Genomic DNA, 24,816 nt, shown 5'->3' on the forward strand with positions numbered 1-24,816 from the left:
CTTTTGGTGAAGTCTCAGGAGAGGGGTGCATTGCTGGCCCGACGGAAGCTTACACGGTCCCTACATTGATCGTAGGGGGATTGCGCGACTAGGCTAGGGTTGCCCTTTAGTACGACGTGCCCCAGCTGCCGGATAAGAAAAAGACTCTTTTTCACTATCTCTGCGAGTGTCCGGCTCTGAGCAAGTTCAGACTGGTCATGTGGGGCAGAACAAGTGTGACGGCGCTGGAATTGATATTGAAGATTGGCATCGGAAATGTAGATTAATTCTTCTAAGGAACTAGCTCTTTTAGCTAGACCATCTTTGGTGGGAGAAAGACGGCAAATTTGTTCTATTTGGGAAGCGCTGGACTTGCCGCACCGGCCACGTCGATTTAACCAGGCAACGAAGCTAAAATAGGCAATCTTAACAATATAATAATGCCTGTAAATTAATACAGAATACCTTGTTTCTCATTGTAAGAGATATTGCTATAGTTAGTATAATTCAAGCTCCGGAGAAGAGAGTAATATTAAATTGCTTAACAAGCTACCTTAATCTTGATTGAAATTTATTAAATTTTCCAATTTATATCTAATTTATTCGATTAATTTTTCGATATGCTTGAGTATGTAAAGAAATAAATTTAAAATCGATTGATTTTCAAATAAAATTCCCAATAGAAAATTGGATTCAATTTTATAAAATCAAAATTGGAAAATATTATAAGGCAAAATTTTTGACACAACATTCAATATGTCATAAAAGTAAAGAATTATATGGCAATAGATAATAAGGATGAAGGCTTTCCTACTTAGCAAAATGGCAAAATAATAATAAATTGTCTTCATTTGAATTTATTTGTCATTATATAGAGCTACATACTCGTAATGTGTCTTTGTTTGTATAGTTACAATCCATTTGTTCAGTAAGTGTACAGAAAAATTTATCATAATTTTTAAAATAATTTCAAATATCAATAATTGATTAATTCACAAGGATGTTGGTAGGAGGAAGTTACTTCCTGAATTTGTAATTAAATTACTTTTAAAATAATTACATACATAATGTGTCTATTAAGAATTCCAGTAGAATTCAATTCCATGTACAACAAGCACATGTTACATTTCGATGTTCTGCGCCAAAACTTTATATTTATATTATAAAATATATATTATTAAGTATATTTAATTAATAAATGTTATTTAAGAAAGTTTTCTGAATTTTGCTTTTTGAATTTCTTTGAATTAATTAGTTTTTTATTAAATTATTTGCTATAATGGATTCGAATTGAATTTGATAAAATTAAAAATGTTTTCTTTTTCTGTTTTAATTTGTTAAACGTTAAATACTAACTTTGATGAAAGAACATCAGTCATCAGTCTGACAAATTAAAATCGCTTACGTAATTTGAAAGTATTTGTAATTACCAACAATATTCTGACAAAAATTGGCGTTTTTCAGAGCGATAACTTTAAGAGGAAATAGTTTCTCAACTTAAATACGGATATTGACGAATGGACGGACGAACCGAAATTGATAATCACATTTTTTTTTGTAATTTATTATAAATGTGCTTAAGAGCATCCAAAATTTTATTTTCCTATTTTTTAATTTTTTTAAATAAAAATTGTTTATATCATTTTAATTTACGCTAAAAAAAAAAAATTAAAGTGCAATCTGACATAACATGGAATACTTTATAAAATTTCAAAAATCACAAAGTATACTAAAGCTAATTTTTCAAAAATTGAATGAATAATAAAAATTAGATCATGGAAAGTTTAGTTTAATAAAATGAGAGCAACATAAAAATTTTGTTTAATATTTTTAAAAATAAATTAATATTAAAGTATTTGGAATAATTTTGTAAAAATACCCGGGTCAATAGAAATTTCAGATATAGAAACTTAAATAAAATGAAATTATTTTATACAAAATAATTTTAAAAATTACATACATACATATATACATACAATGTTAGAGAAATAAAAAATAATTTGTTTATATATAGTGCATTCAAATGATCCTTGACAGGGAATACAATAATAAATTAATAATAAAATATATTTTTGTGTTTGTGTTAAATATAAAATATTATTTTAAAAATGAAACAAAAATCCAAATTAGAAAAAATAACAAAATAATATTTAAAAATGAAAGAATTATTATAAAAGGACGATCATTAATTAAATTATTAAATATTAAATTAAAAAAATATTCAAATAAAATAGAAAAAATTATTTTAATTGTTGTGTGGCTTAATCATGCCAAAATGTTAGTCAAATTTTTATTAAGCATTTGTATAATATTAATTGCTGATAATATAAAAATAATTAGAAATAAAATAAAATTTAATATTAATAACGAATTAAAATTTAATCAACAAGAACAGCAGCAACAATTGCAACAACAACAACAATTATTAACAACAATAACAACAACTGAATCATTAAATGATTATTATTTATTTAAATTTAATTTTAATGAATTAACAGAAATTTTTTCATATTTTACAATAAAACAAACATCAATTTTATGTGGTGTTAATGCTGGTACAGCAATAGGACAAATGATGCAAAAACCATATTTATCACAAACACATCATCAACGTCAACAACAACAAATGAGACAACAACAACGTAATCGTCTTAAATCTGGTTCATCATCATCATCTAGTGAAAAATCAAGATGGAAAACAGCAAAAAATGCAAATATTTCAATATTACTTGATAATTTATTAGATGGTTATGAAAGTAGTATACGACCAGGACTTGGAGGTAATTTAACTCCTTATTTTATTAGTCGAATAAAATCATCTAAATAATTATTTTCATATTAAGTTCGAAAGTGTTGCACGTGGCACTTTCACACCCTGCAATTCCCTAAAGACAGACAAAGCGTCAAAAAACAGAAATGCAACCAAAAATTTTCTCGTTAAATAAAAGTTACAAATTTATAGACATCTTTTCATATACGAGTATGCTTGCTCATGCATGTCCTACTTGAATGTCGTATTTGCTTATTTAGTGTTGTCCTTAGCGTAAATGAGGAAGCTTATTTATTGCCAATTATAAAATTAAGTCTTAGAAAATTATAAGTATTTCTTAAAATTAAGGATAAAGGTTGAACTTTTTTAGCTTTTTACATAATTTGAGATTAAACAAAACTTTTAGAAAGTTTAAATTTTTTATTGTAACTTTAAATCGTACCTTGATAAGACCTATTAAAAATTTTGGTTATTACCTTCTTTACTTCTTAAGGGAAATAACAGAGTGCGCTTTTTTGTTCTTTAATCACTCATTTTGTTTAAAATTTGCAACATTGTCTAGATTGTAGATTTGTAGATTTGTACAGCGGGGGCAATAATGCACCGCGACCACGTATAAGGATCTATTGTGCGCCTCCACCCGAGTGCGGGGCATGCCCTACAACACACGCTCGAGACCGACCCTCCTGATGAACTCAAGCAACTTGTGAGGACCGGAAGACCGTAACTCCACCACCGTTAGAGCAAAGCCTCCCAGCACCTCCCCCCTCTTACGAGCAAGAGCATCACACTCCCCCAGGAGGTGCACTGAAGTCTCTCCATACTCCCCACAGAATCTGCAAGCATCCTGATTTTTCAGGCCCAGCCGACTGAGGTGTCCCCTAAGCCTGCAGCGACCCGTCAAAATGCCGGTGAGGACTCTCACCTGATTCTTGCCTATCCCTATAATTTTCTTAAATCGCTTCTGGTCATAATCTCCCAGGAGCTCTTTGGCTTGCCGAAGCCCCGAAAGACTTCTCCAGCGCTCCGGCCGCCTTCTTTCTGATTCCTTTCTTAATTCCCAACGAATAGTATGTGGTCCGATCCCGCAGAAGGGCTCCGGCTCAAGAAAAGGTGTGTTTGCCCCCTTCCCCGCAAGCGCATCAGCGGCCTCATTTCCTTCCACGCCCACATGGCCCGGCACCCAACACAGTGTGACCCGGTTGCATCTGCCTAACTCATTGAGCTTCTCAAGACAGCCCCATACTGCCGCGGAGGATACTGAAAACGAGTTCAGCGCTTCGATCGCAGCCCGGCTATCCGACATAATCATTATTTCCTTTCCCTGGTACCCCCTTTCGGAAAAGTTCCCATAGGTTCCAACTGGGAGACCCGAAAAGTCACGCTCTTAGTCCCTTCTGTTTCTCAGCAACGAAGCAAAATTTTTCTCGAAGCTGTACCTCCTTACCATGTCGTCCCCAGGCATCGAGAGGAGCGCAACTTCCTCGACAAGACGACCCCGATCTCTCACACCGATTATTCCGGCTCCGTTTCTCCCCAATCTGAAAATGGCAGCCTTCGCTGCCATCTCCACAACAAGGTGCAAGGGGGTTAGTCCCAAAATCACCTCCATTGCCGCCGTTGAACAAATTCTCATAGCACCTGTGATGCAGACGCATGCGAGTCTCTGCAATCGTTCCAGGTTCCTTCTAGCCGTACCAAGAGCTACCCTTCTTGCCCATTCCACTGCTTCATAAGTTAGGAGCGGCACGACCATCATGGTATACATCCACCACATGACAGACGGGGAGCAGCCCCACGACCTGCCCGAGATGGCCTTGCAAACCATAAGTGCCCGAGTTGCCCGTAAACACACAGCCTCCTCGTGACTTCGCCCAAGAAGCTTGGAATCAAACACCACTCCTAAGTGTTTGACCTCCGATTTTCTCTTTACAGCCGCTCCGCACACGTATATTGTGGGCAGATGTTCCAGCTTCCTTCTTCTAGTGAAAGGCACCAGGGCCGTCTTGTCAGGGTTAAGCCTGAGGCCCACAGTATCGCACCAGGCCCGGGCCACCCGTAATTCCCTTTGCACTATATCACAAAGAGTTCCCTCAAACTTACCTCTAGCGATGATGACTATATCATCGGCATAATCCTGGACACCAATTCCCTGACGAAGCAGCTCATCAAGGAGTTCATCCACCACCAAATTCCACATTAGCGGGGACAGAACCCCACCCTGTGGGCATCCCCTGGTCACGTGAATTCTTAGGGTGCTCTGCCCCACGGCAGTCTCTGCTACCCTCGTAGCCAACATATTGGACAACCATAGAGAGGTGCCATCATCCACGTCTCTACGCCTCAGGGCGCCCGAAATCGCCTTATGAGAAGTGTTGTCGAAGGCCCCCTCGATATCCAGGAACGCGCATAGCGCCACCCCTCCCTGTTCTGTTGTGCTTTCTAGGGTACTGGCAAGGCAAAACAGAGCAGTCTCTGTTGACCTCTCCGCCCGATATGTATGCTGGCAATCGCTCAGCGGCCTCCTCGCCAGCACCCCCACCCGGGCATGGTTATCAATTATTTTCTCCATCGTCTTCAATAAGAACGAAGTGAGGCTAATCGGTCTGAATGACTTGGGCACCATGTCCCCTCTTCCCACTTTGGGAATAAAGACAACCCTAGCCACCCGCCAGGACTCGGGAATGTATCCGAGAGCCAAGCTACTCCTAAATATTCTTATTAAGAAAGGCATAATTGGTTCCAGCCCCCGTTGCAGAAGTGCTGTTGAAATCCCATCCACTCCCGACGCCTTGAAGGGCTGGAAAGTGCCAACAGCCCATCTTATCCTTTCCTCCGTAATTATGCGCGCAGCTCTCCGCCAATCCTGAGGACGTGGCCTCAAATGCGCCTCCAGGAGGAGAAGAGCCCTTTGCTCCTCGTTCTCTGTGTAGCCGCCATCCGGCCTCCTTAAAGAAGCACTCACTGGCACCCTGTCTCTAGCCAGGGCCCTGTGCAGCCTCGCAGCCGCCGGCATCTCCGCTATTGTCCCGCAGAATGATCTAAAGCTTCTGCGCTTAGTCCTGCGGATCTCCTTCCTGTAGGCTGTCAGGTTCATCTTGTACTCTTCCCAAGTACCTTCTCGCTTAGCTTTATTGAAAAGCCTGCGAACCCCGACTCTTAGGTTTTCTAATCGCGAGGTCCACCAAGGTGCATCTGTGAAATCCCTTGCACGTGATCCCATGGTACAGGTGCCCCGTGTATACCCAGGGCTCCTGTACCATGGCTATGCCCAGATATTCCTTGGTGAACAGCCGAAGCTGCTCTTGCGTGGTGAACATTCACCTGGGCGACCCTGGTGCCTTCGTCCCTTATTTGTTGTCCCCTGCCATCGGGACGTCATTTTCTGGGAAGGACTCCCTCAGACTTAGAAGAGTTAGCTCCAGGTCCTCCACCATCTCCTTCGTCGTTAATGAAGGGGGGCGCCCCTCATCCGGGGCGTCTCGGAAAGACCCTCCTAGAACCGGTACCGCAGAATGTGACCACCCCGCCTGATGGCTTCCGCGGAAGAGTTATCGATCCCTATTCGGAGAACCTCTCCGCCACCGTTCTCCCCGCTGCCCCATCAGCTTCCAGACCCGGGTATGTATTCCCCCGTTTTGCGCCTGTAAGATGGCCAGCGTTTTTTTTCAGGCTTGGCCCCCGCTCCTGGGGACGAAGACAGTGATTACACAAGGCTTTGGGATGTCATATCCCTTCCTTGCCATCAATTTTGGTCCGCTCCATATACCCAGAACTGGCGCTTGTTTAATCAGCCATTCAGCTGTCTCCTCATCAGCACAATCGACGAGTACCATCCCAGACCTGAAGTGTATTCCTTCAAAACGGATGATGTTATCCCAGCCCTTGGCTACCTCGTCGATTATCGCCTCCTCCAGCTGGGTGAGCTCCTGCTGGATCAGCATAATGGAGGGGTATTCCCTCGACAGAACTACCACCTTCACAATTTTGGCGGCCGTGGCATAGCTAGGGCCCGGTTCCGCTTTCGAGGTGGAGGTTATCGAGTGAATTCCCATATACCTTCTTTCAGCCGTCTTCCTTCTTTTGGCCTGCTCTTCTGGGGTGTCAAGGACTCACGTCCACGCTTGCCCCCCGGAGCCAGTAGAGGTACTCGTCTCCTCGGATCATCCAAGCCTCCAGGCTGACCCAGTGATGGCAGATAGGAGGGCTTCCTCCTTCTGCCCCCACGGTGCATCCCGGAAGGCTTGCGCCCCACATCGGTAGCCTGCGAGGATGCGGAGGGCTTGCTCCGACTTTCCTCCATGCCGTTCCTCCCTTTTTCGTTATTGCAAGGAGTATCACGGAGGTTAGTCTCCATTTCCCTTGCAACCTTCTCCTTTTTTATTATGTCCGGTTGACCCCGGACCATGACGGTGTTTTCCCGTTGTATCGATTTTTCTATTTTCTTTGTTTTGTTTGTTTTGTTTGTTCCATTCATGTTTTGGTCGCACGAATAGCTAGGGAAAGGGTAGTCCGCTACGCCAGAGCCTCGCATGACGTAGTAAGGTCAAAAATACTCTCTGAGATGACCCGGTATCAGAGAGACTCCGTTCGCGGTAGTATACCCCTCGGCTACCAACTAGTCCACTAGGCACGGGTCGTGTAACACCATTGGATTGGGGGGGAGAACATATTGAAGGTAAGCTTATGCCGTTACTTCATGCCCAGGAGATTCTCTTGGTTTTCAGGTCTCACTTACGACCTTGTCGGCATGGTTGCACCTGCCAGACACTACAGAGTCGTGGTATCCGCCGACATCGCTCTTAAGAACATTGACTCTACTTCAGCCCCTTCACCACGGCAAGGTGGAATCCCATCGAAGGAGAACATTGTCTAAGAGTCACCAATTTTAAATTGTTATTGAAATATTTTAATTTTATATACAATTTTCTGTATTGGAAAAAATGGAATACATAGATCGAATATTCACAAATATTTTCATAAATTTCAATTTAATAAATTTATTTCTATTTATTTTAATACCTTCATTCAATTTGGAATACAAAGAGATTTTAATTTTTTGTGTCATTATAATACGAACACAAAGATTTTATGAAATTAAATTTAGTTTTCTCATAATATGAAATGATGAAATAAATAAAACTTGCAACAACAAGCGCAAGCATGTGTGTTCATATATAGTTTAAAAATGATTCAATAAAATTTAAGGGACATTAACTTATTTATTAAACTGTGCAAAATTAATTAAAATAACATTTTTATAGTTGGTAAAATTTTATACTGATAAAATTTCATCCGACTATAAAATAAATTGCATTTAGTAATTAAAGATTTTCAGTTTTAGAAATGAAATTTTTGTAAAATAAATTTGTTAAGTTGCATGCAAAAATTCAATAAATTTCATCGAAATTGAGAGATTCGTTTTCTTAGAAAAAAAAATTAGAGAAAAGAGTTATAGTCGAAGATTTTTACTTTTAAATCGTATGTTCATAATAAAACTTTTTACCGACCGCAATAAGTTAAATAATGGAGATATTGTGATCAAGTTAAATATTACATGTTGAGTTTAAAAAAAAAAAACATCATTTCCTTGCAAATAAATAAATGTGGTTTTAGCCATATATATCGCTCTCTCTCTCTCTGATGTTGTTTTTATTCGCCTCTGTTTATCAATTTCGGTGGAACGGATTTTAAGAAAAATTTAGATCTGGTCTTCCAATATTTGTGGATACAATGAATTGATTTATTTTCGAATTTAAGAGCGACAGATCCCAGGAACCAGTTCTTTAGTCAGGAAAAACTGACACATTTGACTATGTCTATAAAACACAAATGAGCAGATTTATTGAAACGTTTATATCCCAGCGCTAATTCAGTAAATGAAAACAAAATGAGGACGAAGGATTCTGCCTACTACTTATAATATATAAAATATGCACCGCGTCCCTCTTGTCCAAGATTAATGTAAAATCAAAAACATCAGTAGTCAGTACATATTCAAATATCGTTTAAAATGTACGTTGCTTTCGGTTATGTGCTGTTCACATCAGATTTTTTGTCCTATATTCAAATATACTCGTATCTGTAAAAAATTTTTTCTATATAAAATCGAGTAAGTTAGCCTTAGCGTGCTTATGTTGGCATTTTAAGTGAATTTTTAAATTCTTAAAAACATTATTTTATTGATTTTACGCATTCAACCAATTCAAGGAAACTATATTGTGAGGTTATATACTGAAATAAAGTATGAGTCAAAATTATATAATATTAAAATTTTAGCGGTTTGGAACTATTATTTGCCTTTTCCTTCATTTACCACCATTTAGTTAAATTACTCGTACTTACTCATTGTATTCTTTGTAATTTTATTAATTCTTCGCATACAGTTGTAAATCATATGATACCCGCGAAAGACGCCAATTTTTAAAGTTACTAATTTCTATATATAACAAGTGCTATACTATTAAATTTGTGTATGTCTTATACTTTTCTTCCTTTCTCAACCCTTTTGTTTTTTTTGTTTAAATTTGTTTGCCAAATTTGCTACAATTTCATGTTTTTTTTCACTTAATGAAATAGTTTCGAATTAATTTTATGCTTTTTCGTCGAAATTTTCCTAATGAAAAAAGTGCTTTATACTAACAAATGAAGAATTTAAATTGTTTTATGTTATAGAATCGCGAAATAATTCACAATGAATACTTAAATAAAAAATTAAAAGTCAAAATGTGAAAAGTTATGCAAGCTATAAAAAATTTTCCTTAGAGCAAAAACTAATTTTCAAACGATGGACGAACATTTGCATAAAAGTGTGAGCACATAATACATAAATACGTTTATTAATATTTAGATTATGAATTTAGATCGAAAATTTTTTTGTAAAATGCATTAATTTCGACATGCTTATAGAAAAATTGCACTTTGGAGTAATAGCATTAGATTTAAGATTAGATTAAATTTTCTTGGTAACAAATATTAATTTTCCTTAAGTATGAAATCCGCTCAAAACTGATGATTTGGAAGAAAACTGCTTCTACAAGTCGGGAGGCAATGGAACATTATATCTTGCCACATGCATGAACTTATCTAATGCAATAACAGAGAATGTAATCATTCTTGGTAAAATTTACACGGAACAGTTTACAGTTAGTTCTAAACATGCTTAATATGCAATATGCCGGAAGATAACCAAACCTCAACCCGACACTTCTATTACATTTTGAAAGCTTATTTTTTCTGTTACTGAACGGAACAGGAACGGAGAGTCCTGATTTTCTCTTTTACAATTCAGTATACCATGAAAGATCAACTGAGCTAGACCCTGAGCTAGACCATCGTAATTTCTTTAAGAGTTAAATGCAAATTGATCGACTTTGAGCTCGACAATAATTTGTTACAATTAACTTACAAAAGTTGAAAACACATGTAATTGTAATAAACTTTTACAGAATAAGAACAAAAAAAGAAACTGTTTTTAAAAGGAGCTCATTTTGCAACAAAGCCAATAAGTCTTACTTATGTGGTTAATCCACGAACTATAATTCTCTGATTCACGCAACCTTTTGTTGAAATTATGTACTAGGTAATTTTCATATTAAAAAAAGCTTTAAATTTTAATTTTCTTTTGAGGAAAAATAGTTTTCTTTGTTTATTGATGCAAAAAAAAACAAAAACGGAAAAATAAATTAAAAAATTATTAAACGTGAAATTCAAAGTACTTCATTTACTTTTGAAATCCACGTTTTCAAAATGTCGCGTATAAACAATTTGCATAAACCTCAAAATTCTCATGAATTTTTAATATAAAATTTGTAATGAAAATCGCTTAATGTCAGATCAATAAAGGGTTGTGATTTTAAATATTTGAATATTAAAAATAAAGTTTTAATTCACACGAGCATTACATAACAAATTTTAGCACTAAAAAAATTCAGGAAAATTCACTTTTCAGGAAATTTAATCTCATTTTTTATCAGAATCGCATATACAACCATGAGTTATGTGTATAACTTGATTTATTTATTTGATTCTTTATTGAGATACAAATAAATTTACTTATGTTTTTGGGTCTGAGAAGATTTATATTGTTAAAAAGTGCAGATTTTGAAGGACACAAATTTTGGATATTAAAAATGTTTTTGCAATAACAAAAAATGTTGAAAAATTAAAGATTCCCTAATTGTATTGCCCTTCTTTGAGACTTCATAAAATGTTCTTATTGTTAGTTAAATTGCTATTGGATTTTGTTTGTGAAAGCAAAATTTTTTAACAGTTTAATTTTTTTTTTGTAAAAAATCAAGTATATTTCCTAAAATTGAGAACAGCAAACCTATAAATATTTCATTGCAAACACTGAATTTTAAATTGTTAGATTAGAATGTTCGAAAAACCTCCATGTAGTTGAAATTATTTATATAACGTTCCATTTAAACCCATATACTCAGTAAATGTTTATAGTCTAGGTTCATAAAACTTCGAATAATACCGGTCCATAATCTACGATATATACGAAAGAGAAATTTATAAGAGTAGTTGAGAAAATTTAGTCTGGTAGGTGGCTTAAGTTTTAGGTGAGTTTTCCCAATAATATTCATTTCCATCATAGATAGCAATTCGGTTTTCTCTAGGGTTAGTTTACTGAAGGTGTTTCGTTGAAGTTTTACACAGAAATGTGTGGCTCTTTGAATGGTGGCAGGGTAGTTTCTGCATTATTTGTCGATTTAACTAAGGCTTTTGATCTGGTGGACTATATTATCTTACTAGATAAATTCTAAAGTTTTGATTTTAGGGGCTTAATACTGGAATGGTTCGTTTCATATTTGTCTAATCGAAGACGTAGTAGATCAAAATTGTTCTTAGCGTGAAATTTACGTTAGCATATCACAGGGAAGGGTTTTTTGTGTGATTCTCTTCATAATTTTTATAAACCAACTTTTTGTTTGAACCTTTAGGGGTAACGTAACTTCTTTCATTCCTGCGCAAGAAGAGAAGATATGGTGACTGATACTGATATGGTGACTGATACCTGTATAGCCAAAACTTTAAGATTTGGGCATCGGGCATAAATTAATAATAAAAAAACGAAAGTAATGATATTTAGTAAAAAAACGAAATTCATGGTATTTAGAATTTTCCGAACTCTCGAGTGTAATAGTGTTATGCGATATCATTCCACTAGTGTTGGTTTACGTGAAAGTGAACATTGATAAGTTCGGTTACTTATATGTGATGTTTTTTGTTTTAGCATTGAACGGGTATAAAGTTTCAAATGTTTCGGTTTGATAGTTGTTTTCATAGTTTAAGTAATATGGTCAGGAAAGTGTATCATGTAAGATAGTACTCTTACAACATGATAGACTGATGTAATAGTTTTAGACTTTAACTTTTATTATAATTATTATCTTCGTTATATTTGTAGGTCTTTTATGGTTCTATAGAAATTATCGTTAATTTATAAATTACTATAAGTGAGTTTTTTAATAGCTGCAAAAATTTTTATATAAGTCGTAATTGTTATAGGCAAAGTTATAGATTTATTTTTGAAATCATTTTATAAATTCAATATGAATTCCTTTTGCATACAAATATTTAAAATTTAAAAATAAAAGTTTATTTTTAAAATTATTTTTCAGAATGCTGTAATTCACTTAACTTAAAACCTCCTTGAATTTTCCTGTGTGACCAAAATATAATAATTTTTTTTTTTCCTTTTTGGAATGAATTCAATTTTTATGATTTAATTTCGGTTTTATCCGGATAAATTATACAAAAATAAATTTTTAAAAATTCTTTTATTTTTCGCTCAAAAATTAAAATTTTTATGCAAAAAATAATTGCATTGTTACTATTAAAATTTAATCAGTAAGTAATATGATGTCACATTTGAGAGTGTTTAAGCTTTTATGATCACTAAATTTCAGGTGTAACTAAAATTGCATTTAAAAGTATTTACTGCAGAATTAAAAACACTTATTGTTAAATTCAAAATTTTTGAATATTCTCTTAAAAAACAAGGATATTTTTTATTCAAATTTACAAAATACATGCAATAATAATGAAGTAAATAATATTATGTAAAATAAGTACATTCATATTTTTTATTTAATTTGAAATTTATATTAAAAAATTTTAATGTTATTTCGGGTGTATGCAAATGCATGCTAAATATTTCCTTTACTGTTCTTAAAATAGAAAAATTCTTAAAAAAAACTGCATTTTTGGAAAATTTTCCAAAATAAGTTGGAAACCTATTTAAAGGAATAATATGCAGTTAAATTATAACAATTACTTTTATTATTCTTACAAAGCTACATATACGAGTACAAAAGGAAGTTGACTTTTAAATTTAAAGAAATTCAAATGAATGATAAAATTCAAATTCACGAATTTCTAGCAAAAAAAAATTTGTTTCAAAAGTTTTATGACATTGACACAAAAATCATTTGTTTTATAATATACATAATTATAAATATTTCCATTGATAAATAATTCATAAATAAAATAAAGAATAAATGAATATTTACATTTATAATTTTAAAAATTTTTTGGCAAAATTTTTGAAATTTAAAATAATTGTAGAAAGAAACCACAATATTTTAATATGATAATGAAATTAAGTGAAAGTTTACTGCTTTTTAAATATTTTAGAATGAAAAAAAATTGTGTCCTATGAATATTTCTATTGTAATGTTGTAAGTATATAAAATAATCCCAACATAGAACTTTCCTTGCAAATTATATAATTGTAGTGATTGGTGAATGAAATTGATGCTTGTTCTCTAAGCAAACTCCCAGGTCCCTAAGTGAATAAACTCTTCTAAGAATTTGAAAATTTAATGTATAATATGAAACCATTGGTTGACTTTCTGTGGAGAAACACACTACGTTGCGCACTTACTGAGTTTGATTTTCAAGTTTTTACTAGTGCATCATCTATAAAAGCTATATTAAAATCACTTTGAAGAGAAACCGCATTATTTAAAGAACGGAATCTTTTAAAAATTTTCATATCATTAGCATAAATTAACACTTCAAAATGGGCACAATATCACCAGCAATTATTAAGAAGAATGGTCCTAGCTGGTAAACCCTGGAGAGCTCAAGGATTTGCCGAAAATAGTGATAATACTGATAAACGAAATAGAACTCTGTGTTTAGTTTCAGAAAGATAAGAGCTGACCCAATCTACAAAATTGCGTCATAACTAACTTTCACACGACCATACCACCAAATCAAATGAGATTGAAAATATTTGCAAAAGGTTACCTGAAACAAACACAATTTGGCGTTGTCTACAAATAAGGAAGGCTTTTGTAATGTTAACGTTAGTTCAGAAAAATAATTTTTATTGTTTTTAAAGTATTTTTGTTATTTTCTTTTTTAATATTTTTATAGTTAACGTTCTCAAGGACTTTCATTTTATTAAAGAAGTTATGTACGTATACTATTGTGTACAATGAGACATACATACTTTTTGTAAAATAATTTTAAACATTTTGAGCGTTACATAATCACTATTTTGATGTGGAGACGTTGCTTTGCCTTACATCACATGTGTACAAAACTTTAATGTAAACTTTGTCTCAAATTTTATAAAGAAAATGTCAAAAGAGAAAATCACAGTTTTTTTAGAAACGTGAAAATTAATTTTTTTTTTTTTATTTTTGTTTTGTAAGTAAATGAAAATTTTCAATATTGTTAAAAGGTAACAGCATTCAAAAAAAAAATTCACCTAAAGTTGAACATTTTTTTTTTCAAAAAAATTTAAATGTAAGACAATGACTTTGAATAAGGTTTGAAGAATGTTTTGTGTTTAGTTTTTGTGTAATAAAAGTAATGAGTTTTTTTCTCTCTTATCAAACATTTTTTATTTGAGAATTTTAGTTTTAATTTATTGTGTGTATACACAATATGTCAATAATATTATACAAGAACCGATGAATATATTGTATATTTGTGTATGTGTACATGATATATAAATAAAAACATGAATTATTTTAATTATACAATGTAGTATAAGCATTTATTTAATTAAATAATTAAATAAATGAATAATAAATTCAACACAATAAATGCGTCATCTGCATAAAAATAACACACGTACATATGTACGTATTGTATGTAAATTTTGAATTTTATTTGTAAAAATACAGTAAAATAATGACAAACTGTAAAAATTTTCTAAAGAAAAATTTCCATAATAAATAAATGTTACCATATGTTTTGCTTGTTCTATACATGTATGTAAGAATCTTGGTCCTTGTTCATATTTTGTACAAATACCAAAGTTGTATAAGAAATTTTTCTTAAATTAGTATTCATATACTCATGTACATATATATTATGACTATATCTGATCAAAACATTCAAAGCTTATTCATAACTTTTCTTCTGGAATGTTAGATGGTTACATATTTCCATATTTTTTTTCCAAGTTTTTTTTAAATTATTGTTCTATTAGGGTTGTAAAATTGTTATACCCAATTCAAAGGCTATTATGAATTTGTCTAATCGTTTGTAACACTAAGCAATAAGGGTTTGAGATATAAACATAAGTGTATGTTTCTGATCAGCTTTGAATTCTGAGTCGGTTTAAGAATGTCTTTACGTCTGATCATTCGTCCGCTGCCACGTTCGTTATAAATATAACTCAAAAATTAATTATTTGAGCTATACTAATTATTTGAGGTTGTGACCGCGGCATTGGTTCAGGTAGCTGCCATGCGACTTTAATAATTGTTTGCTAATATTTTAGAAACTATTGAAATTATGCGGTGTTAAAATTCTGCAGAAATTAATATGCTATTACGGCAAATATTATTTGTTTGCGAACGTATTTTCGATTTGTGGCATATTTAGACGTAGGATAATAAGTTTGTACGAGTATCACCGAGTTGACATGACCAACTCTATTTTTTCACGTTTTGTTATGAATTTCTTTTAAAATTTTTTTTTTCTAAAAATCTCTAATTTTGTAAATAAGACATTCAATGTGTGTATGTCGGTATTCAATGAATAAAATTTGAAAAATAGCATTTTAAAAAATAAGTTGTCTCATTAACAACTGAATGTTGATTGAACAACCATGAAGGTTATATAGTTACCGATTTTACAATATAAGTTAATGTTAAGGATATCAAACACCGTTAAATTATTGGCTTGTATGAGAACATCCAAATTTATTTTTTATAATAATTTAAAAAATTAGACAGTAATTATATCATTAATTTAAATTAAATCAGAGCAGAAAATCTATTTGAAATTTATAAAAAAAAAATTCTCTGCCAGCTTTTCGTATTAAAGCATAAGCCTCTTGCTACTTAATCATTTTGTGACTTACATATTCAAGTGATGTTGAACACATATACAATTATAGTTAATAATTACTAGAAAATTATGTGCATTTGTAAAGTTAATTCAAGATTTTATTCATTACTTTGCATTTACTTTATATGCTACACAAATTTAATGACAAGTGAAAGAGAAATCTTGAATACTAAACTAAAAATTATACTTACCCTTGTTATTTTAATTCAATGCTAACCGCATGTACATATATGCTAAAATGGTTTTTTATATCCTTCACTTAATCATATAATGTAAGTCTATGTCAGGTTTCCATATGAATTGTTAGAACTGATCCTTATGATGGATAAAATGGAGTTTAAAGCTTTTATGAGACCGTGCAAGTTTATCATACATATAAGTTAAATGAAAATTAATGATAATATATGGGTTAGTTTTCTCTTGGATGAACCCCGTATATGCGATTATCATGAAATAAACTATTACATATTTATATTCATATACTTTTCCGCATAAGCGTGTAACATTGTAGCATTGAAAATATTACTGTAATTAGGTGGAAACATTAAGGAAACTAAGAAATTCTGTGAATTTAATATATTGTACTTTCAGTTTTATTTACATAATTAATTTAATTTGAATTTATAAACGGTCTATTTACTAATACGTATTTGTAAATTTTGAAAAATATAACGTATAAGTAAATAAGTAGTGATTTACTAGTAGTTTACAGAACCAAAACATTTTTGTTTCCTTTGAACGAGAACAATTTTCTAAATTTTAAGTATAAAAATCCAGGTGCCGTTAGTTCCTGTTGCAACACATTTAATAAGTGTTACGGTTTTAAAAAATGAATTTTCATTAAAAAATATTTTTGTGCTTAAAAAAATTAAAATCAAATTAAAACTCATGGAAAAGGGAAAACACTATTGAATAAATTAAAATATCTGCATGATTCATAATAATTATAAAGACAAATAAAAGTATCTTGGATTTTTGACTTTCTATTCATAAAAAAATACGAGAAAAATTAGAGTTGATCATGTCAACACTGTGATACCCGTACGAACTTTTTATTTTATGGACGAACAAATATGACACTAATTAAGCTGGTTTTGTTTTTCAAGAAATGACATAAATTATCAAAAATCGACAATATCAATAAGAATATTCATGCACGCGTTTATATGACCAAAAAACTGACATTTTTACCACACATAACAACTCCATTCAAATATTTGCTTGTGCGGAATTTCAACATTATAACTTCAATAATTTCCTAAATATAGCCAACTGACTTTGTCATTTGTGAAAATTTACCGTTATAAATCAATTATGATTAGCTCATTTTTACAAATGACAGCTAAAATTTTGAGCTACCATAGGGACGGACGGACAGGGAGACTGACAGATATTGTTAAATCGATTCAAAATTCGAAGCTGATCAAAAAGGAAGACTTATCTCCATATTTCAGATAATTATTTCTTAGCGTTATGAACAGTCAGGCAAATTTATAATATACCCATCGAACGATTAGTACGGGTATAAAAATTCAAGATCTATAAAGTTCGTTAAAAAACCACGAACAAAGTAAAATAAAATTTTTAATAACTTGCGATTTTATTTTAGGATGGAAAATTCATTTACGTGCTATATACATAAATTTGCCTGTTTTGCATATGTTCATACATATATAATATTGAATTTAAAATTCCATTGTAAAGGGGTTTATAACACGTCTTGACCTATGAACGAATCCGTGCTAAACATAAAAAAAATCTTCGACCTTATACTAACGTTTTACCGTTTTATTTTTCTTTCTCTCAAAAATTGATTTTTCCTTTTATTTTTACATCTCAGTAAATTTCCATCAGCCTTATGAGACCTGTTGAATTTTTGTCAAAAGAAAAAACATTACAACTAATACCACAAAAATTTGGAGACTAAAACTTGGCATTATTTTGTGGTTTATTCTCAATAGGAAAAAAAAAGCAAAAAAAAATTTTCCTGCAGAATAAAATAAGAACGAAGGAATAATAAAACAAGAGTGAAAAAAGGACAGAAAGAAAATTTGTCATTTCTAAATTTGTATACAACAAATAAAAGTTTAAGTTAAATTTCAACAGGACTGGATTATGAGATTTAAGATATTAGAGGAAAAAATTGAAATATTTTAGTTTTGATAACTTATTTCTGGTTTTTATGATTCTTGTAAATTAAAAAAAAATTTAACGCTTCTTAGAAAAATCTTGAATAATAGAGAACTTTTGTGCAGGCACATATTTTTCTGATTATTTTAATAAAATCTTTATACTTGTATAAGAAAATAGGAATATAAGAAAATGTTGTCAGCAATTCCTATAACGTAAAATACTACTTATAGAATTATGTATATTGGGATGTATAGAGTGTTTCCTTTTGCTCAAATAAAGCTTGCAAAGTGATTAATTGTCGATTGATAATTATTATGTCAAACTTATTCTTTCACAAATTTAAATATCATATTTTGTTAAATAAAGTGTTATGAGTAGACTTAATCTTTAACAATTTCGTAGTGCCTGTATTAGTGATCAACTCGTTGTACATTAATACTATACTAATACCTCACGATAAACTTTTGATTTATTGAAGAACAATAGATTTGGAGAAAACTAACAAATACGGCCTCCAAGGTCGTGCGATTTGACATATCTCTTTTATTTTCCAAGAATATAGGTAAAGTTACTATTTTATGTTTGTAAACTAAGGAGGTGTCACCTTGGAGGTGTTTGTTGATTATTTGTGGTATTAGTAGAATACGACAAGTTCGAAATGGCAATTAAACATCAGCTCGTGCCGGGGGCCATTGTGACTCCTTCTTTGTTTTAATGAACCGGTCACTGCTATTAGATCAATGTAATGCTTCTATTAGTAAGGGTACTCGTAGATCTAGACTTTCATGTAATTTAAATTTGAAGTAATATTTTTATTTGTTCTTGCCTTTCTTGCTCGTCTTTATTTATCTATAATATCTACTTGGTTTTTTTTTCTCTTTTCATGCTTGGTGATCGGCCTGTTGTTAGTCCTAAGTTTTTTGTTGTTATTATTATTTTTAAGATGTGCTCGTCATTTTATTTTACTTGCCTTTTTTCTCTTTCCTCTTTATAAATGATGATGCTGTTGCTTGGTAACTGATAGTTTCTTAGTTGCGGTTAAATGATGTTTTTATTTGAAATTTTAAATAGATTTTCAGTTTGTGATTTAGGAAATTGTTGCATTTAATAAATATTTACATTTAAAAAATATTCAGATTTGATAAACGGGTTTCCTTATATGCGTGTTTCTTATATGCTCGGCCGACTGTATAATAAATGTTAAATAATAAATTATTCTCTTAATAGAGACAATTTTGTGTTGGAAATTAAGATACACTCAATTTACTCGCAAAATTTTCTATTTAAATTTAAATAAATTTTAAAATAATTTTTAATATTGAATGATTAAATTGTACAAGAACTAAAATCTGTTTCAAAAATTAAATTAAATTATTCATATTTCTTTATTACTAATTGAAAAGTACCGAAATATGGAAAAATAATATGAAAAAAATTAGAAAAAGAAAAATTTTCTAATTTAATTTTTTCTATAATTGGTTTATAATAAGTTTTCTAATAAAATATTTAACATTTTGAAAAAAAAAATATTTTTAGAATGATTATACAAATTTAATGAATTTATTCTGTTGTACAAGAACTTTTTTCTTGTACGCAAATATTTATTAAAGTTTTTTTTTTTATTATATTAAAATAAGGAAAGTAAAATTGAGATATTACGATTGTTGTATATGTATGTATGTATGTACATTTTAATATATGATTAAGTAGTAGGCAAAGTTCTGCAATAATTAATTGAACAAGTTTTGATATTTCTACAAAACTAAACGGCACAATCTTGATAAAATGTTTACCTAAATTCAAATTGAGTGAGCAATTCCGTTTGACGGTCATCAACACTGGCAATCAACAATTTATGTTAAAAAAACTTTTGCATATCAATTTTCGCATATAAATTTTGCATGCAACCGGTTGACAGCTGCTTTAATAACAAATTACTTATAACGTAGAAGTTTGTTGACAGCATTATCGATTAAAATGCAAAAGAATTAATCGTGAATTTTACATTATCAATTACACCTTATTATGTAAACTCAAATTTTGCTTTACATATTATATTGTAGTCAACGTATTATTTTTCTTAACTGAAAACTCGAATGATCAAATCGAGTTCATACCTGAACAAACAAACTTAACCTAAATTTTGAGTTTTGTAAACATTAAATTTGACTCAAGATAGTTATGTTTTGTTAATAAAATTGTTTTTTATTTATTATGAATTTTTTCAAGTAGTTAAAAATCACTAACTATGTTGATAAAATTTCTTTTTTATTATAGTCTGTCAATGAATCATTGATTTTATTTATGAAATTCTATATTTAAAATATTTATTATGTAAAATGAAAGAAGATCAATATTTTAAAAAACAAAAACAAATAAAATTAGATGTCTTATATACGAAAAACCATTTCTCAGCGAACACTATTTCTTTTATAAGAATAAAATAAGAAATTGGAACTTCTCAAATTCCTCTCTTATGTTCTTTTATTCAAATATTGATTTTAAATTTCAGGATTAGTAATTCAGATGGCGTTTGTTAGCTGAAAATTGTAGTGTAATGTTATGTATGCCAAAATCGGTTGACTTGATAATATTTAGTTGAAGAAAAATGTAATATTGGTTTACAACTTGCGAATTTTATTGTAGCAAATTATTGCTTGAAAATTTCAAGTTATATTTCAAAAAAATCATTACATCTCCAAAATTTTCTATGTCAACTAACATTTTACTAAGTTGTCTCGACTCTAGCAGATGTCTCCACTGTCTAGTTGTTTTATTTATTTCTGACATTTGCAGTTGTTTTATGCAGTTGTGTTCTTAAATTTTAAGTTTCCAAATTTAACTTACTTGTAGTGATATCGTTTTCTATTCGCACGTATTATAAAATTTAATTAAATACAATAAAATTTGATCAAAGATTCCTGAGAACCATTCCAAAACTAAATTAGAAGAAATATTCTGTATGGAATTTTCGAAAAAGAAATTTTTTATAATTTTCATATAATAGAATGAATTATCAATATAAACCAATTCTTATAGAATTTTTTTTGAAAATAAATTATGCAAATTAAATTGTCAAAGTTGTATCATGCGCTCAAATTATAATTTGCAAAGTAATTTTGAACTCAATCTCTGTACAAATACCTTTTATATATAATATGCTGGAAAGAAATAATAACGATAACTATTATAAAATCCTTGTTGTCTGCAAAATACATATATTTTTTTTCCCCCTTTTAAATTGAAATTAATTTTTATTTGGCAATACTATATTACGTTTGGGTATTAACCCTATTATATATTTACAAATTTTTATATTATAAAGACACTGAATTAGGCCGGTGGTACCGTAATTAATTTTTAAAAAAAATCATGCTATAATCGTTCTGTCTTAATATCAAATGTTCTTATTGTTAATTATAGAATCCACAATATATGTATGTAGTTACAAAAAGGCAAAGCAAAAACTGAAAGTAAAAATAACAAGACAGAATTAAAAGATCTAAAATTAAAATTTCATAAACTTAGGAGGTGTACTTGTATATTTACTAATGTCCTTTTAATGTTAACGCAAACTTTCTATAAGAAAATCATGCAACAAAATGAATGGTTGAATACAATAAAAGTATGGAAAATATTCAAGGATTCAGAAAAAATTCGTTATATTAAAAGTTTATAATATTCTATTGCCCATTTCCTATATTCAGCAGGGTGAGAAGAAAGGAACAAAAAATTCAGGTGCCTCAAATAATTAAGAATTAAAAATGCATTACTAATATGAGGTTTTAATTAAGTTCTCGATAAAAACTTACAAAAACAAAATAAACAATAAAAGCAAACGAAAACGAGGAGAAAATACAAAAATATCAGAGCTATTTATTTAGTTAAAATACCTTAAAGGTAATTTTTTTTAGAAATTAAGAAATATATAGAGTATTCTGTAATGAAATGAGTTCATATAGCATAAAAATAAGAATACGGGGAGTATATAAGAAATATTTGTGTTAGCATTCAAAGATAGCAAGTACTTAGAACAATCTTAAATTTTTAATATAAGATAAATAAAAATTTAGCAAAAAAATTTTTCTCCGTATGGATTTTGCCAGATTATATTTATACCCGTTTACGAAATTATGTTCGAAAGGTAATATAAATTTGCCTTGCCGTTCCGTCCATCCGAATTTTTGAGTTACCTAACTCAAAAATTAATTGAGCTACACTCATTAAGTGAGGCAGCGGCTCGGGTTGCCGTCCTACAACGTCAAAAGTTATTTGGAGGCTCACACGTGTGGGGTGACCAGAATAATTTGGCGTTGTAGGAACGAAAAGAGGAAGAGGATGTTTCTGGGGTATAGTAGTGCTGATCTCAGCATACTGGTGGGGGTGCCGAACGGACATTCCCTCTTGGGAAATAGGCAAAGAGGCTTGGAATGATGTGAAACATGTTCTTTGTGCCTGTCCGTTTTTGATGTAAAAGGGAAAGCGTGTCCTCGTGGATATATTGTGGTATGTCTCTCTCACTAGGTGTGGGACACGCTCCTATAACGACCGCCCGATATTCACCTCTCTGATGAATTCGAGTATCTTGAAAGAACCGGGGGAGTTGTGGTCCTGTCCTCAGTAGTATTGATAACGTAGCTGCCCAGTATTTCTCTTCTCCAGCGGTTGAGGGACCCAGAATCTCGCAGAAAAAAGTATTGAGGTCTCCTCCACAAAATTAGCAAGTGTCCTCGCTGGTTCTTGCTCAGGCCTATAATCTTCTGGTCATAATTTCCAAGAATCTCCTTGGTCTGCCGCAGCCACGGAAGATTTCTTCATGGCTCTAGCTGTCTACTCTCTAATTCCTTTCTCAGTTCCCACCGAGCAGTATGTGGCCCGATTCCATAGAAGGGCTTCGGGTGAAGTAAAAGTGCGCTGATCTCTTTCTTTGCCAAGACGTCGGCCACCTCGTTCCCTTCTACGTTCTAATAATGTTAAAGCACAGCAAATTTTGACTCCATGTGTAAAAAAAGTCATAGAAATTTTTTTAATCCTTGTACTAGCTGCCATACAACTTCAATGTTTGTTTAGTCATATCTTAGAGTTTATATGCTCAACTCTATAATTCCTCGATTTTGCACGATATCTTTACTATTTTTTTTAAACATTAACTTTTAATTTTCCTTTAATTGCATTCTAAAATTGGAATTAAAATTTGTAAACATTCACTTTTAGGGCAATTTTATTAAATATTAATATTTCCAAAGTTTACTCATATAGAAATTAATTGATTATCTTTCCAATTCGTAATAATTATCAATATCGCTTAATTTCCTATAAATTTTTCAAAACATAATCACAGTTTTAGAATCTATTTTTAACTATTATATTAATTAGACAAACATTAACCTTAGAACACTTATTAAATATTTTTTTTTTAATTTTTAAGGTCCTCCTATTATTGTTGAAGTTGATATCATGGTTAGAAGTATGGGACCAATTTCAGAAATGGATATGGTAAGAATTAAATTGTATAAATGAAAATTATTAGATTTCTATTACTACACATACATTACATGCAATATGTTTTTGTAATAATAGCTGTAAACTTAAGTTATCTGAACTTCTTAAATTTTTATTGAACATTTTTTTTTCTTAAAATACTAAAAATCATTTACAAAATAACTTCAAAAATTTAAATGAGTTCTCACTCACCTTTATGACATTGAATATTCCCTATTGAAAGAAATGTCGTTTTGTCGAATTTTTTTTTTATTTAGTGCGTGAGTTTTTTAAGATTTTTGTGATTATTAATTTTCAATTTTTCGTGCCAATATTAAATTGATTCTTTCGCTGAGATTTTTTGTCCACAAGCCTATATAATATTTAGGTCTACAATAGTTAAATGAAAACAATTCCATCAAATGGTACCAATATGATTTTCCCATCATATTTTGTCAAAATTTTATATTTCATTAATTTTGCTTATATTCCGCCAGTGTATAATTATGTGTATGTAAGTGACGCTCATATTAAATTTTTGTGTTTTACATTCAATTCTAATTTATATATTCTTATTAAATATTCTATATATTGATCAATTTTCGGGGGCTCATTATAACTTTCAAATATAGTGCATTACACAAGAATAATTACGTGAATATTAATTTATTGATTTTGTTCACTGACAGCACACCAAAAATTTATTCCATTGCGTTTTAAAGAGTTTTAAATTAGCTGTTTTGTTTTTTTTTTTTTTTTAAACTTGAATGAATTTTGCTCGTATTTGAATTTCCCCCTCTTTTTATTAACAAAAAAATTGTTTTTTTTTGCTACATAACCTTCATTGTATTCACTGATTTTTTATTGTCAATAATGAAAATCAATAAATTTCTATAGAGATTTTTATAATTACGTGTGTTTATGTAAATAAATTGAAAAGCTTATAAATATATGTATATACATACATGCATCATTTGAATTTGTTTTTACCGGCCGCATTGCATACAATAAGAGTGGTGTTGCAACAGCACCTAATTTAACATACCAAGTTTTCAACAGAAACCCATATCTTTTTATTAGAAAAATTCTTAAAAGCGAGATGTCGATTTGTAGGCCCGATTTATTCT

The 24,816-nt window shown here is 31.1% G+C and overlaps 1 protein-coding gene across 2 annotated transcripts in view; it reads left to right on the forward strand.

Annotated features, from left to right (window-relative positions):
• The window catches only part of LOC129614814 (gamma-aminobutyric acid receptor alpha-like), a 59,281-nt gene that overhangs the window by 13,281 nt on the left and 21,184 nt on the right, over positions 1-24,816 (forward strand). The window contains exons 2-3 of one of the 2 annotated variants that reach the window (XM_055529710.1): positions 1,871-2,759; positions 23,637-23,704. In XM_055529710.1, coding sequence (XP_055385685.1) covers positions 2,003-2,759; positions 23,637-23,704 — 825 coding nt within the window. In that variant the 5' untranslated portion in view covers positions 1,871-2,002. The remainder of the gene's footprint in view (positions 1-1,870; positions 2,760-23,636; positions 23,705-24,816) is intronic. The other variant, XM_055529711.1, reaches the window with a different exon arrangement.

This window comes from Condylostylus longicornis, unplaced genomic scaffold (assembly GCF_029603195.1).
Source record: "Condylostylus longicornis isolate FDR11 unplaced genomic scaffold, ASM2960319v2 ptg000119l, whole genome shotgun sequence".
NCBI classification, from domain to species: Eukaryota; Metazoa; Arthropoda; class Insecta; order Diptera; family Dolichopodidae; genus Condylostylus; species Condylostylus longicornis.